A 15071-nucleotide genomic window follows, 5' to 3' on the forward strand; every position below is an offset into this window, starting at 1 on the left:
ATCTTAAAACGCCCCGGGAATCTCCTTTGTAACCGCATAAACACTGTCTTCGTCTCCTACTGGTGTTTCATTTAATCCCAATAATGCACTATCATACTGGAGTTTATCTCGATTTGCATATATCGACTCGTTAAACGATAGCTTAGGAACATCGTCGTCCACGCTATTTTCCCCTATGGGCATAACCTTCACATGAGGAACCGTATTAGTAGTCGTCACAATGGGTGATTTCCCTTCAATGACCGGAACATCTGGAATGTCGTCTCCCATGTTATATGCAGGTGCATGCGGAATCGTATTTGTAGTCGTTACGATAGGCTTTTGGCTCGGTGGTAGAAGAGTTGGGAGTGGGTGCACAGCCGGCCATTTGCCATCAACGACTGGGACATCTGGGATATTGTCTCCCATATGAAATGCGTCCGCATGAGGAACCGTGTTCGTCGTTGTAACGATGGGCTTTTGATTTACCGGGGCGACGGCTGGGACAAATTGGATACTACTATCCCCAGATTCTTGATTTCTAGGCATTGTTGAATCGACATGCCCTGTTGCGATATCGGCGGGTGTAACGACCTGTTGGTTCATTGGTAGAGGGGGTGTTGGTGTCCTTCCCGTCTGTTGTAGGGGTTGTACATGGGCCCTAACTGAGTCGATAAGTGAAGTTGCTTGGATATCAACCGATTCCTTTGAATTTCTTAAAGGTGCCGTATCGGGGATGATCTCATCATCCATGCCGTTTGCGACCACCTTTTCTCTGCCACGTTGTTCTTTCTCACTTTGGATTTTATCGATATTCGCAATAAGGTCTTGAGACCAAGCATTTGTTTCATCAGCTGGTAGAATAGAAGGAGAAATTTTTCCAACTGCTGAGGAGTCACCAAGACTACGCCTCACGACTGTTAGTAAATCAGCATTCTCGTCAATTACTGGTAGTGGCTCTTTTTCCTCCACCGGTACACCATTCTGTTGATGATCTGCTTCTTCTACAGTCGGTAGCTCCTCGGAAACTAGTATACTATACCGTCTCTGGTGATCCACTGCTGTGGTGCTTAGGGGTGCCGGAGAGGTTGCTTTCAGGTCTGGAGACTCGATCAATGGGCCATAGTCACTACTAGCTATTTGTTGTAAAGTTGGCCTAGTGGAATCGTCGCTATATACGCTTGAAGCTCCGTCCTCAGGTGCATGAGGGGCGACCAACAGGCTAGTATATTTTGTTTCTGGCGACCCGGCAATATTAATAGATTCAACATGGTTCGATACCAGAGGCGTCGAATCTACCGCCTCAACTTTCCGAGATTCGGGAGCGGCAGACGCAGGGGGACTAGATTCGAGATCAAGGGCAGTAGGATGCTCTGGTTTCGAGTTTGGGGAGACTGTTGTATCCCGAGTAGGAACCGGTTCAACGAATCCGCTGTCTACTAATCTAGTATTCTAAGGTTAGTTTCCTCGAAATTTCCAGAAATGGCATTGACGAACAAAACAAATGCCGTCAAAAATGCACGAGTCTTGCGATCTGACCTTTCCTGTCCCCATTTGCAAATTGTTCTCTGCCAAAATCCGGACTCTTTTGTGGAGTTGGTAGCGTATCTAGGGTTTTAGCGGCTGCAACCACTGGGTCATCCTTTAGCTTCTGCTCCTGTATTATCCCTAGGCCGACTTTTGCACTCTCATTTGCATCCAATGGCGAACAACCTGCCAACCCTCTATTGGCAAGATTGCCTTCTGGTACGGTAACATTCGTTCTAGGACTAACAGCTAGATAATCATCACCATATTTGTCCAGGGTGTACATATGCGACGTAGCGTGGCCGTTTACGGCGAGATTTTGTGAATTGGGAGTACCGATGTCTCGAGGTTCCGTTTTCACAGAACCGTTGGAAGATGTTGGAGGTTCTCCGAGATTGAAGGACTTGCGGAAACCGGGGTCTCGAGCATTTGGTGGTTTGTTTGGGTCGGATTTTGATGCTGTCGGTGCAGCGGTTGAAGTAGGCGAGGAAGCAGTGGCATTGGATATGCTCTTCTTGTGGCTGCTGGAATGATGCAGAAAGGACTTGATTTTCTCTCTGAAAGTCATGACGCCGAAATTTAAAAAAAAAATTAAAAAAAAAATTTAAAAAAAGAACCGCCCGTCAAAATATCAATCTAAGAGATCAATGATGCAGAAAGGAACCGGCTCAATGATGCAACGAAATCTGAAAAAAAAGTCCACGACGGGGAGAAGCCGTTTTAAGTATTTAGCGCTACTGGTTGGGGATTCGAAGCTAGTTGAGAGGTTCCCGGCCGGGGCTGAACCATATGACGGGTTGACTTGGTTGACTTCAAAAGGGCCAAAGCAAAGCACCAACAAAATGGCAGTTTCCCGCGAGAGAGACCTCGCCAAGAAACAGTCTGTAAAGTAGCTATAGGTGACAGGGTAATAGAATATCGAGACGTTGAACGGTGAGTATAATAGGAAGATACCGGTAGACCTTGCAAGCACACGAATATTGTCGCACGGGCCTACACTATCGGATTTGGACGAGGCCGGATTCTGTTGAAGTCAATTCTCAAGACGGAACTCAAAAATGAAGCCGAGTGAATATTTTGATGCGCACCCAGCTGGCCGGTGCAATTCCTATTTTTTATTTTTTTTTATTTTAAATATCAATATATTCCGATTTGATCCAGTCGGACATCGAATGGCGAATCGATAGGATCACATCAATTGACAGGAAATGGCCATGGAATGGATATTGAATTGAAATTTAAACTGAATTGAATCGAATTGAACTTAACTGGACCAAATACTGAATATTCCAGATACTTCTGACGTACTTACCTCCCTCATATATACTGATAGATACAAGAACTTAGAAACACATGCCCCATTAAGACCCTGGATTTCTTTATTGTATTAGTCTTAAGATCTGACGTCCATTTGACTCGGAACTTCTGCCGGCAAGCCAAGGAAGGGAGTGGACTTTGTTCCAGCATGGGTCCCAGGCAGCTTCGATTCAATTCAGGCATCTATGACGTCGGACTCGCCTAAGCAGGGTCGGACACCGGAAAGGAAGGTGGCCTTGCAAAAAAAAGGTCTCGCAAAGGTCTCGCTACCTCAAACTACCACTTACAGAGGACACATGCACACACGCAACCGAGTGAAAGATTTTGTACAATTTTCTTGCAATTCGTGGTGCACCGGTGAAGATTGGATTTGATTGGATTTGATTTGAACGGATTTCACAGAATGGACTCGAATATTGCCATGTTCACACCACCCGCACAGCTGCAAGCCAAAGTCTGCGAAATTCTCCGAGAAATCCCACCGGCAGCCACCGTCGCCATGGAAAACCACACCACTCTCGCCCAGGCTGCAAATGTCGCCGCAAACCCCACCAACGCAATTGCTGACGCGGTCGATGCAACTAATGCACAATACCTGGCTCTTTGGTTCGCTATCCAAATCTTCTACTCTTACTACCTTGGTCCATTGGTCAGCTACTTTCTGAGTCGCATCGGTTTCGATGCCCTGGGTTCTCTTTTCGGTAGGTTTGCTCCGGTTCCGGACAGTTTTGGGAATTGCAACAGCCAACACAAATTTTCTAATATACTAACTAATATAATATAAAATAGGGACATGGATCTCATGGTATTATAGTCCGTTAGGGTGGCTGACACGGGCATTTGTTTTACCTTTCTTGAACCAGACCGGGTTGGCGGATGATACTCTAAAGGCACCGGCAGCATGGATATGTCTCGTGGCTAGTCTTTTATGGGCCGGGAGACGGGTTATCGAGAATCGAAGAGATCCATAGTTACTGAGGTTTTTGTTTCATATCTGTATTACTATTCCTACTGCTATACTCCTAACATCATAGCTCATTGTACACTATACTATTAATATATTTCGTTGCCTCAAATCTATATTGTAAGCTTTCTTACCAGATAGTAGTGCTGTGATCCAACGCCTTGATCGTGGGTAGTCATGACCTTTCAGCCTTATACAGTAGCACGCTATATTGAGCTGTTTCTTCCCCATGCATCTCAACTTCAGTATCGAAAGCATTTAGTGTATCGCTCGTTTGATCAATGGATATAATAAAGGCAAAGTAAGGCTATGGTCAAAGTATAGTGACCATCGGCTGGCTTCAACAAGGCTGGTAGGGCAAGTTGTTGACAACCCGCTCAAATGGCCATAAAGAACCTCATGGTCGCACGAAGCATGTCATCTCTCCGCCAACCTCACCAAAACCCTACTAACGTGTGTGTGCGCAACCTCTCAGCTCTCAGCTCTGCCACGAAATCGCCAAAAGCATGAACTCTTTCATCAACGTTAACCCCCTCTAGTTATTATGTTTTCGCTTCTTTGAGATTCAATCCCAATCGATACATCGTCTCTAAAGATGGGGAAACATACATTCACAATTCTCCATTTTACCGCTACGATCTCTCTTTTGATCGCGGGTGTCCTTCTTCTCATCATCACGCTCTCCGGTCAAATTTGGCGTGACTACTCTCTCATGACTGTTGTTCTCAAAAATGGTTCCGCTTTTGAAATCATCCCGTTCTCCCGCGATCGCGACTCCTATGTCACCTACGGTACCTTCGGATATTGCATCCAAAATATTGATTTCGGACAAGGCTATCAAAAGCAATCCTGTTCTGATCCAGAAGTCGGCTATCCAATCACTGAAATTCAAACATCAATCGATGGGACAAAGTTCTTTGAGAATAACAAGCACTTAGATTCTTTGACCAAGGTTATGATCTTACACCCGATTGGATGCGTTTTCGCCTTCACTGCCTGTTTGTTCGGACTTAGGTCCGGATACCTCAGGAGCATCTGGTCTATGTTTCTTACTATCACCGTTTGGATTATGACTACTGTTGCAATGGGAATTGAGCTCTACGTTTTCATTATTATGCATGAGCATATCTCATCCAAGGAGATGGGAGGTGGTAGTCGAGCTTGGATTGGAGCTGCACTGTGGAGCTTGGTTGTCACTTTCATCTCATTGACTTATGCTGTCGTCGTCACGGGTCTTACGGTCTGGCAGAAGAAGTATTGGTGGAAGGGAGGGGAGGCTGTCACTGTTGCTGCTAGGAAGAAAAGAGGGAGAAAGATTCCAGGACGAGGGGTCAATGGAGAGAGCGATTCAGGCGAAAGCTCACCAGTCAGGAGATGGAGCCGCGATGAAGGGCACACTCCATTCTGGAGACACAGAAGGGTAAGTGCTCCTATCAAGAATTCGGGATAGCATAACTAATTTCCCTTTCTTCTGTTTTAGGAGGACGATACTCTAGTCTTCGAATAATACCGGGCTAACGCCTACTATGTTATTATTCTGAAGGCTTGCATTTGAAATTCCAAACGAACCAAACTTTCTAACCGGTGGGCTTTTTTTTATTACAAAAAATCTTTTAATCTACTACAAACATTACATGTAGATAACTCCTACTCAGCCTCGAAGATCTGGACTCGAGGTTAGCGTTTATTAACCTGTATCATATCGTGTTACTCAAGCAATCCCTGCCCTTTTTACGTTCCACGAAACCAGGATATATTACTCCTCGTAAATGTTCGCGTCACTATGAACCGTTAGTGTAACCCCAAAAACGTAGCACGAGCCTGCTCCCCCTAATTGGAATGACTTACAAATTATTAAGCTGATCTCTTCCAGGCGCGTCCTTGTTCACCCAGATAGCACAGCTAGTACCAGGACAAGTAAACGACCCCCAACCCTCATCATCTATCACAACTTCACTTTGCTCCCATCCCAAAACATCCGTCCAAACTTCTCCTTTATGTTCCGGACCGACGTTCATTCGTTTGGTACCCGGTTCGGCGTTAGAAAGTACGGCGGCGAGTCCGTAGGACTTATCATGTGTGCCCTTTCTAACCCATCCAACACAGTTGGGTTCATCCCAGTAATCATCCTGTGTTCCGTATGAGTAGAACTTTCTTGCTGCCATCATGACTGGAATCTTGCCGTCTGATGCTGGTCCTTCCTCATTATCGGGGTTTTTGATGCCGAATATGTCCTATATGCATATCCATTAGCCTTCTTACTCATGAAGGTCAAGACCATAGTAGGTCGGCCAGTCTCAATTTAAAGAATTACTTACTCCATAGAAAACACAAGGATACCCATCAATCCTCAGAAGTATGACCGCATAGGCCAAGGCCTTCATCCACCCTTCCATTTTCACAAAACTCGCCTGTCCAACCTGTGTATCATGATTCCCAACCACAGTTACCGCATTAACCGGCATAGTCTGTACCAAAGCACCATCGAACATCTTTCTCAAATCTGCCCTCTCATTCGTACTTATCTCGCAAAAGTTATAAAACAACGGTGCATCAAACAACGAGAACTTATGATCCATCGATTCAAGATATTTGTGCATATTCTCAGCGGAATCTTGCCACCACTCGCCCACGAAAAACCAGTTTTGAGGAACATTCTCGTCGAGATGGTGGATGAAATCTTTTAGAAACCTTTCTGAGAAATGACGGGCGGCGTCGAAACGCATGCCGGATAGGTTGAGCTCTTTGGATACCCAGACGCCCCAGTTTTTGACATCTTCTTGTACCTGTGGGTGTGAGAAGTCGACGTCGGCGAACATTAGGTAGTCGAAGTTACCCTTTTCGCTAGTATCAACCGCTGAAGACCAAGTTTTTCCATCGACGGCATAGATGGCTTTCTTGCCGTTCTCATTGTTACTATAGTTATGGAACCCAACTGATTAGCAATTACACATAACCTTCAAACCTCAAGATCAAGATGATAATAGATAGACATACTAATCCGTCCCACTAAAATGTTCCCAATGATACTTCATCTCACTATACTGCCCCCCTCTACCTTCGAATTCGAACCCAAACCACCCGTCAATTTCATACGGATCGCTAACATGCCTCGTCCGATCATTAGGATCGACTTCAACGACCTTACAGCGTTCCGTATGATCTGCGCCTGCTTTGTGGTTTAGGACTACATCGAAGTATATACCGACGGAGTGTTCATTCGCGATATCTCGAAGGGCGATTAAATCTGGTTTTGATCCCCATTTGGTTGCCGTAGTACCCTTTTGGTCGAACTCTCCGAGGTCGTAGATATCGTACTATTCCCGAGAAGAAGAAAAAGGTTTGATTAACGACAGAGTTATTAAAAGTGAAAGTAGAAAAATAGATGTGAATTCATGAATGCTTACGATATCGTAGCCGTTTCCTTGAGGAGAAGCTGCTTTACAAGCTGGCGGTATCCAGATGTTTGAAACTCCGATTGAACTAAGTCCCGGAACGACTTTGGCTAGTCGTTTCCAGTGCTTTTGGTCCGCTGGGACGTACCTGAAGCAGAAAAGTACAATTAGTTGGATAAGAAAATATATGACATACAATTAATTGGCATGGTATACACGACAAGGAAGAAAAGTATACGCGTAGGGATATGTAACTTACCACTCAAACGCCTGCAGCATACAAGCATTAAGAGGAGTCGGTGGGAGACCGGCCTCACGATCATCGGTTTTCGTATCCGTCGCCATATTACAAGCCTTGTCGATATGGTGTAACAATCAATTGAATGCAGAAAGAGAAGAAAAAAGGGTGCAACCAGAACAATTGAAAAGAGTAAAATCTACAGAAAATCGTCTCAAGAGAGTTATTGCTAAAAAGTATTGAACTAGCCCCTCTTTCAAAGCACAATTTAATTTATACACGTCTACGCTCACTATTTGCTGACCCACGGCCAGAATTCTGCATGACGCATGCCAAGCATCGTTGACCGCATACCTGCTTAACTGCATTTCAACACACATCCGACGGCCGGCTTCAGTACATTTTCCAAGATAAGAATTTTTTTTGGTATTAGACGATAATAGATCAGAATTTCAATGCTCGGTGTTAAGGTATTCGTATATATAAATATTTACATTCGAGAACGGTGGGGGGTATACGCTGGAAATGCAATGGGACGAATCAAGTACTCTGGGCGCGTGTCGTGATATCGTGATATGTTATTAGGATTTCTTGACATGCGAGTACTTCGACCACTCTGGTGACTTCCAACCATAATGAACCGATAACTGCGGAGAGAAATGTTAGTAATTCTGAATGATCAAAATCGGATTTGTATCAAACTCTGAAATAATCTTACCTTGAAGCTCTTATATGCCTTTCCGCCTTTCCCACCATTTATCACTAAAAACTCTGCAAGTTCCCCAAATCCTTCTCCCTCCGCGACGTCTACCGCAGTTTCCCCGTCCTCTCCTGTCGCATTGATCTTAACTCCCCTCCTTACTAACAGTTTAGCGCACTCCAACTGTCCCCGCTCAGCCGCTACATGTAACGGTGTCCATGACCTCCACATCTTCGCGTTGACATCTGCCTTGAAATCCAACAGCAACTCTAACATCTCCACATCACCTCTTTCCACCGCAACATGCACCGCCGCCCTCCTCTCCATTCCCACAATATCTGTCTTTGCTTTATTCTCTAACAATAGCTTCACAATATCTTTGAACCCGTATTGAACAGCCACAACCAACGGCGTTCTCATGTCCCACCTCCTTTCATTGACCCCTGCTCCGTGCTTCAACAGAAGCAAAGCTACCTCTAAATACCCCTTCATCACTGCCAAATGTAGCGGGGTACTACCCCACCTCTCCCCTTCGCATTTGGGATGTGAGTACCCAAGTTTACTCCAGGCAGTCTTAGCATTGACATCCGCTTTTGCTTCTAACAGAATCAAAACGGCATCCCGATGCCCCGCCTCTGCTGCGAAGTGTAATGGTTGAAACCACTCGACACCTTGGTGTTGGGGGGATACCTCAGCACCGAGGGTTATCAATCGCCTTACGATGCCCGAATATCCTTTTGCTGCTGCAATATGTATTGGTCGAATATGCTTCTCATTCTCCGTTCCGGGGTGTGCACCCTTATTCAGAAGAAGATTTGCCATATCGACCATACCGTTTCTTAAAGCGTGGTGCAGTGCTGTATTCGAGCCTGAAGACCAGCCAGAAACACCGGCACCGTTGTTGAGGAGAAAAATCGCCATGTCCTGACGTTTTGAGGCTAAAGCTGCACAAAGCGGACTAACGGAACCGTTGTCCACATCCGCTAATTTACAGCCATTGGCGAGGAGGCATTGAACTAATTCGATGTTTCCGGAGCCAGCGGCAAGACTCAATGGTGTATCGCGAAGGAGTGTTTGGGTTTCAACATCTGCGCCACCGGCTATGAGTGCTTTCGCAAACTCCAAACATCCATTTTGACAAGCGCAGTGGAGGGCGGTTTTTTTCCGGCTAGCGCTACGTTCATCGATATGTGTCCAGGCCCCGATTAACTCAAGGGGTCTCAAAAGCGTGTAGTCATTCCGAAGCGCGGCTTCATGTATTGGTCCGAGATCGAAGCTTCCAGAGCTCGGTCGTTCTTTACTGCGTATTATCTCTAGGACGGGTGGGTCGGTGCTTGTGAGTGATAATCCGAATTTGGAAAGCCAAAAACGGTCTTCAGCGCCCATAGGGAGTGGTAACGAATTGAGAGATGCGACTTCATCGAAAGACGGAGGGGCATCACGGGCGAATCTTTCACTGCTGGATCGGCCCTGCGAAGCTGTTTCGTCATATGTTGGTGGAAGAGTTTCAACCCTCGAAAGTGTATTGAAATATTCTTCGGCAGGACCTCCGTTAGATCCGGCAGCTGATGAAGCATCCATAACAGATGTAGAAACTGCGCAAAAGAGAAAAAAATAAAAATAACACTATGATAGGTACGAAATGTCTAATATTGTAGTCAGAATGATGAATACCAAGAGTTCGATAAGTGCAGATTAGAAACACGTACCTTTCCTACTTTATATCTTGGAATCTAGGACGGTTAAAGCATCGGCGCAGCTTTTGGCAGGCCAGAGTTTCTGCAAATACGACGGCCGCTCCGCAATCTTGCCAGGTTCCTCAAGCCATAACGTTTCTGATCCTGATTAGATGACTAGTTCGGATTCATCGTCCCCTGCCATCGCCTGCATCTTGATGATTCATTACGACTCCTACTGTGCGTTAGCCTCGAGAGGCCCCGGACTACTCCGCCGCGTATATCGCTACGACTCCCACACGTGCTGCCCGTCTTGAGGACTGCTAAGCAATCAACGAAAAAGCTTAGCAGCTTCCTGATCGAGCGAGATTCTGCCCAAGGAAGGGCCGTGATTGGTTGTTGTCGGGAATGAGGGTGATAATTGGCTATGCAAGTGTGGGGACAAAGAGCTGTTAGTCAGTCGAAGTCTTGGCTGCTTGGAAATCGTCATAATGAATCCCAAGCCAGAAAATTTGTGCGCATTTCGAAGCGGGCCGCCTTTTGTTAAAAAAACACCTTCTCAACGACATCTCCTCCTTACCTTTCAGCCTCATCGGCTTCTCCTCTTGAATAGACTTTTCATCGACGACCTTTTCAAGGTCTCCCTGTTGATATAAACACTATCGTCAGGCATCATCGGTTACCAAGACCATATTCTCCTCCTCGATCGAGCCGCAAGCTGACAAGAACCACTTTGCACCACCCGCTTCCACCACAACCATGTCGCAACGCGTGAATCAACCTTCCAATCAAATCAAACTCACGAACGTCTCGATCGTTCGCATACGAAAGGCGAAAAAGCGCTTCGAGCTCGCCTGTTACAAAAACAAAGTCCTAGAATGGAGAAACGGTGTCGAAAAGGATATCGATGAGGTGTTACAGATTCATCAGGTGTTTTTGAATACCTCAAAGGGAGCTGTCGCACCCACGGCAGATCTACAAAAAGCATGGCCTGGAAAGAATCAGGATGAAATTATCCTTGATATTCTAGCGAAAGGCGAATTACAGGTCGGAGAGAAGGAGAGAGGACAACAACTTGAGATGTTACAGAAAGAGGTGGTGCAGATCGTTACAGAAAAGTGCGTAGACCCAACCACTGGCAGGGTTTATACCTCGGGCTTGATAGAAAAGGCCCTGGAAGGCTTGATGAGCAGAAACCAAAACAGTGCCACTACTACCACTACTACAAATGGTGAAGGAAGCAGCTCGGCAGCTCCGGCAGAAAGCAATGAGAAAGGCAAGGAAAAAGCCAAGGATGAACCCCCAAGATGGACCGGTGTCGTTACTACAAAATCGGCAAAATCACAAGCTTTAGAGGCAATCAAGGCACTGGTGTACTACCAGCCCATCCCAATTGCTCGACAGAGAATGAAGCTAAGGATATTCCTGCCTTCTGCTGTTGCAAAGAAAGTCAAGCCAACCATCTTAGAGATGATTGGTCAACTAGTGGATGAGGATTTTGGAGGAGATGGTTGGAATGCCGACGTCATTTGCGACCCAGGAGTGTATCGACAAATCAGCGACCTTGTTGGCAAAGAGGCGAAAGGAAGGGGAAGAGTCGAGGTTCTAGATACGGCTGTCGCCGCAAACGATGAGGATTGATGACGACGAGTATTAGTAGCTTAAAAGTTATGACAGTTATTTTCGGCTGGGATTGGTGCACCACGGATTGCATTTCTGGCGTTTGGCTAGAGCGAACTTCTTTAAAGGTTTTGTAATAGATAATGTCTCTAGTATAGAATTCTACATCATTGTCGTGGAAAGTTATCAAACTACACCGGACGGCTCACGGCTGTCTAGGTAGTAGAAGCTAGCCCGCGGAACTCACAGGTCCCTTTACGTTGGAAATTATTGAGTTATAGCCTCTACGCCGGAGAATATGAATCCTCATGAAGACGCCTTGAATTCTAAAATCCCTTTTCTCCAGTCTCATGAAGCGGTATAATTGTTTACATTGAAAAAAGACGTTAACCCCGTATGAAGAATTATCCCGTCACAAAACAGCGGATTAATGCATTTCCCGTAGATGATACAACCAAGGAAAAAGTGTGTAAGAGGTTATATAGAGGTGGAGGAGGTATTGGTAGTAGTAGTAATAATGAGTAAAAGGGAGGTCATGGATAAAGGCGTAAAAGGAAAAAAAATGCGGAAAAGACAAATGTACAAAGCGACACGCTTAACCACCCTTCTTCTTGGAGACACCGACGGTACGTCCACGACGACTAGATTTCGCATCACACGTTAGCCAAACATTCACATTGCCCCGAAAACTAAAATCAAAAGCACGTACCCAGTCGTCTTGGTATGTTGACCTCTAACTCTTAGACCCCAGTAGTGTCTCAAACCACGATGACATCTGATCTTCTTTAATCTCTCCAAGTCGTCACGGAGCTTGCTCTGGAGACCGTTGGCGAGAATTTGGGAGTTTTTGCCATCGACAATGTCACGCTGTCTGTTCAAGAACCAGCTTGGGATCTTGTAGGCAGTGGGGTCTTGGATGATGGTGATGATTCGCTCGAGCTCTTCAGTGGTAAGCTCACCAGCACTATTTTCATAACCCCGTTAGAATTCGGATCCCCAAGATATATTTTCACGAACTATGTGTATTTACCGCTTTGTCAGGTCGATATCGGCCTTCTTGCAGACCAAGTTGGAGTATCGGCGACCGACACCACCAATCTTGGTCATGGCGTACATGACCTTCTGCTTTCCGTCAACATTGGTGTTGAGGAGACGCAACTATAATCCAGACAAAATCCATCCGTCAGCACTTCTGTCGTAAATGATCTTGATTTTCCTTCGCTATCCGTCGATATCCTGAAGTTGAAGATTTTTCCCATCTCTTCCTCGAAAAAATTTCCACGTCATTTTCCCTCTTATTGACCCTCCCATTTCCCTTCCTCTTCAGAGCCAGCAGAATCGAAATCGAATGGGAATACTAACGATGTATTGGAAGTTGGATTTTTCGGGGTTTACGAGCGACATGTTGGGCGGATGGCGGTGATGTCGTCCGGAAGGGTTGTCGTGATGATGGTTGTCGTATGTATTAGATTGAGGTCTTGAGATTCAAGATGGACCCATTCACACAAATTTTAGCGGAAGCTACGCTAACCGAATACGGACTGGAGGAGGGTTTAGGAGCCCTAGGCCTAGGTTTGACAAAAAAGGGAAGTGTTGGCTCGACAAACACTTTTCGCTTTGACAACACATTCTGATGTTGGATTTTGGAGGTCCGTGCGAATGCGAACCTAGTCCTCATGCCGGCCTCGTATGCCGACCCGCTCTAAGCTTAGCTGACGAAGCGCGAAGCCACCATCCCGCAAATACATATTCAGGTACACACTTTTTGAGTGGATAGGTACTTTGGGATGAAACAAACCCGGCAAATAAAGACCTTCAAATATACTCCGCGTGATGCCTGCAACGGAAAAAGTGTTCCACCGACTCCCCAGGAACAGAGAAAAACGCCTGTGCCGTTGTCGCCAGAGGTACCCACTGTAGTCCGATCCCCAAACTTATGTTCAATACACAGACGCTCACAGTACTTGGTACTGTTACTACTCCTACCCTGCAATAAAAACTACTTCCGGTATCGTGGCCCCTCTATCGAATAGCTCCTTTTATATTACGAAAATACGGCACAGAAGGTAATTTACGTAAAATATCGACCGCGAGATCATAGACCTTCGCACTTCAACCGGTACCGTCCCCAGATATCCCCCAGTACAAGGGAATTATGCACACACTGAGTACTTGATAATACCTCATCTGGCATCAACATACGAGATGGTGGCAAGTAAAAGTACCTGCTAAAAGGAAGAGCCACTTATGCAGCTCCAGCCCCACAGCTGTCCAAGTACTCTGCCTCAAGAGCGCCTGGATTCGAGGCTAGTCCAAGTAAACCCTAAAATTCACCATACTTTGTAAATCTCAAAGCATGTTGGTACCATCGAGCTCCCCTGGTATGCAATCCTGCCCGGTTCGATATGCCGGCCCAAGGAATATTCCAGACCAAGGAATTGTACCTTGCATACAAGACTGGGGGGGGCAAATCAATCGAATATCAGGCAAGGCTGGCTATATCATGTAGGTATTTATAGCCCAATAGCGCTTTGCATGGTATAACGATAAAATATAAATCCTACGATTGAATCATATCAGCCCCGCTCTGAATTCAATTTATCACAAATTTTACGAGTTTTGATTTTATAATTTCTGATAGAAAGTTTTAGGATCAGTGTAGCATGGGGTCAGAATCAGACGGTACCTGAAATCTTAAGTGGGGATATATATGGTTAATCGTTTGATAGGAACCGGTTTCAGAGAAAGATATTTCAGTATAAAACTAGCGACTTCATTGGCTCTTTGCTTGAAAGCCATAAGAATGTTATTTACAAACCTCTTTCTGGTTGTATGTATCACATTTAACAAAATTTTCAAATAATAAATGCCACCCTGTAGCACATCATCAACATTCACACCCCGCATAAATATCAAAATTTCCGCGCGAAATCTGACTTCGTCAGAGAGTCTTTACGTAAGATCGCCTCTCGAATCGCTACCAAGGTTGATCCTAAACATGTCCATGCGTTCAGCTAGCATCGGTATCCTGATAAGTCTGCATGCATTGTTGGCAGTGGACGTAGAATGCAATCCTTATCATGATATCTGGTGATCCTTAGTTAAAATCTTGGATAATATCAAAAACTTGATATTGCAGAAATGCAACATAACTCGAGTACCTAGATGCCGTTCCCCCGATAGTTAAGACCACAAGACTAATGTTTCAAGTTTTTGTTCTCATGTTTAGATGTATGCCTACTAACTTGCGTGCATTGATATTGTGGACTTCCGGAATTCTTTCCAGCAGCTGCAGGTATAGAGCAAACGACGCATAAATGTCACACAAGAATTGTGGATCGTCCACAAAATACCAATACTCTTTGGGACTTTACACTTAAGTCTGAGTTATTTTGTTAGGAAATCTTCTATCTTGAAGTGGATAGCTTGGGGGATATAACAGGGTATGTCGAAAATACAAGTGACCAGTTCCTGCATGATGCAAGAACTAGAGGGATCAAGCAAAATCACTTGCATGTGTCGACGAAAAGTCAGGTATGGGCTAGAGGAATTTCTCGGCTCGCTAAATGATACCACGGATTGGAGTTGAATTGGCAGGGCACAACCTGTCGAAGTCCGGAGCAGGCACCGCTACTTCGGACATCATGGCGGACGG

At 45.4% G+C, this 15071-nt stretch overlaps 7 protein-coding genes across 7 annotated transcripts; 3 read left to right on the plus strand and 4 right to left on the minus strand.

Moving 5' to 3' along the window:
- Positions 1 to 3: 3 nt before the first annotated feature.
- Positions 4 to 2074, minus strand: AOL_s00097g291 (uncharacterized protein; the record flags this gene model as incomplete). Its single annotated transcript, XM_011126124.1, has 2 exons — positions 4 to 1415; positions 1519 to 2074. 2 exons carry the CDS (start codon positions 2072 to 2074, stop codon positions 4 to 6), a joined length of 1968 nt encoding a protein of 655 aa, XP_011124426.1.
- Positions 2075 to 3226: 1152 nt separating this feature from the next.
- On the plus strand, positions 3227 to 3794 carry AOL_s00097g292 (uncharacterized protein; the record flags this gene model as incomplete). The annotated part of the gene is made up of 2 exons (XM_011126125.1): positions 3227 to 3524; positions 3613 to 3794. 2 exons carry the CDS (start codon positions 3227 to 3229, stop codon positions 3792 to 3794), a joined length of 480 nt encoding a protein of 159 aa, XP_011124427.1.
- A 588-nt stretch (positions 3795 to 4382) lies between these two features.
- Positions 4383 to 5294, plus strand: AOL_s00097g293 (uncharacterized protein; the record flags this gene model as incomplete). The annotated part of the gene is made up of 2 exons (XM_011126126.1): positions 4383 to 5207; positions 5268 to 5294. 2 exons carry the CDS (start codon positions 4383 to 4385, stop codon positions 5292 to 5294), a joined length of 852 nt encoding a protein of 283 aa, XP_011124428.1.
- Positions 5295 to 5543: 249 nt separating this feature from the next.
- Positions 5544 to 7527, minus strand: AOL_s00097g294 (uncharacterized protein; the record flags this gene model as incomplete). Its single annotated transcript, XM_011126127.1, has 6 exons — positions 5544 to 5568; positions 5636 to 6021; positions 6106 to 6703; positions 6785 to 7104; positions 7195 to 7330; positions 7442 to 7527. The coding sequence occupies 6 exons, from the start codon at positions 7525 to 7527 to the stop codon at positions 5544 to 5546; spliced, it is 1551 nt and encodes a 516-aa protein (XP_011124429.1).
- Positions 7528 to 8001: 474 nt separating this feature from the next.
- On the minus strand, positions 8002 to 9701 carry AOL_s00097g295 (uncharacterized protein; the record flags this gene model as incomplete). The annotated part of the gene is made up of 2 exons (XM_011126128.1): positions 8002 to 8067; positions 8139 to 9701. 2 exons carry the CDS (start codon positions 9699 to 9701, stop codon positions 8002 to 8004), a joined length of 1629 nt encoding a protein of 542 aa, XP_011124430.1.
- Positions 9702 to 10555: 854 nt separating this feature from the next.
- On the plus strand, positions 10556 to 11437 carry AOL_s00097g296 (uncharacterized protein; the record flags this gene model as incomplete). Its single annotated transcript, XM_011126129.1, has 1 exon — positions 10556 to 11437. The coding sequence occupies one exon, from the start codon at positions 10556 to 10558 to the stop codon at positions 11435 to 11437; it is 882 nt and encodes a 293-aa protein (XP_011124431.1).
- A 574-nt stretch (positions 11438 to 12011) lies between these two features.
- On the minus strand, positions 12012 to 12820 carry AOL_s00097g297 (uncharacterized protein; the record flags this gene model as incomplete). Its single annotated transcript, XM_011126130.1, has 4 exons — positions 12012 to 12057; positions 12126 to 12380; positions 12447 to 12574; positions 12779 to 12820. The coding sequence occupies 4 exons, from the start codon at positions 12818 to 12820 to the stop codon at positions 12012 to 12014; spliced, it is 471 nt and encodes a 156-aa protein (XP_011124432.1).
- Positions 12821 to 15071: the final 2251 nt, after the last annotated feature.

The sequence above is a fragment of the Orbilia oligospora genome (assembly GCF_000225545.1).
Source record: "Orbilia oligospora ATCC 24927 unplaced genomic scaffold scaffold00097, whole genome shotgun sequence".
NCBI classification, from domain to species: Eukaryota; Fungi; Ascomycota; class Orbiliomycetes; order Orbiliales; family Orbiliaceae; genus Orbilia; species Orbilia oligospora.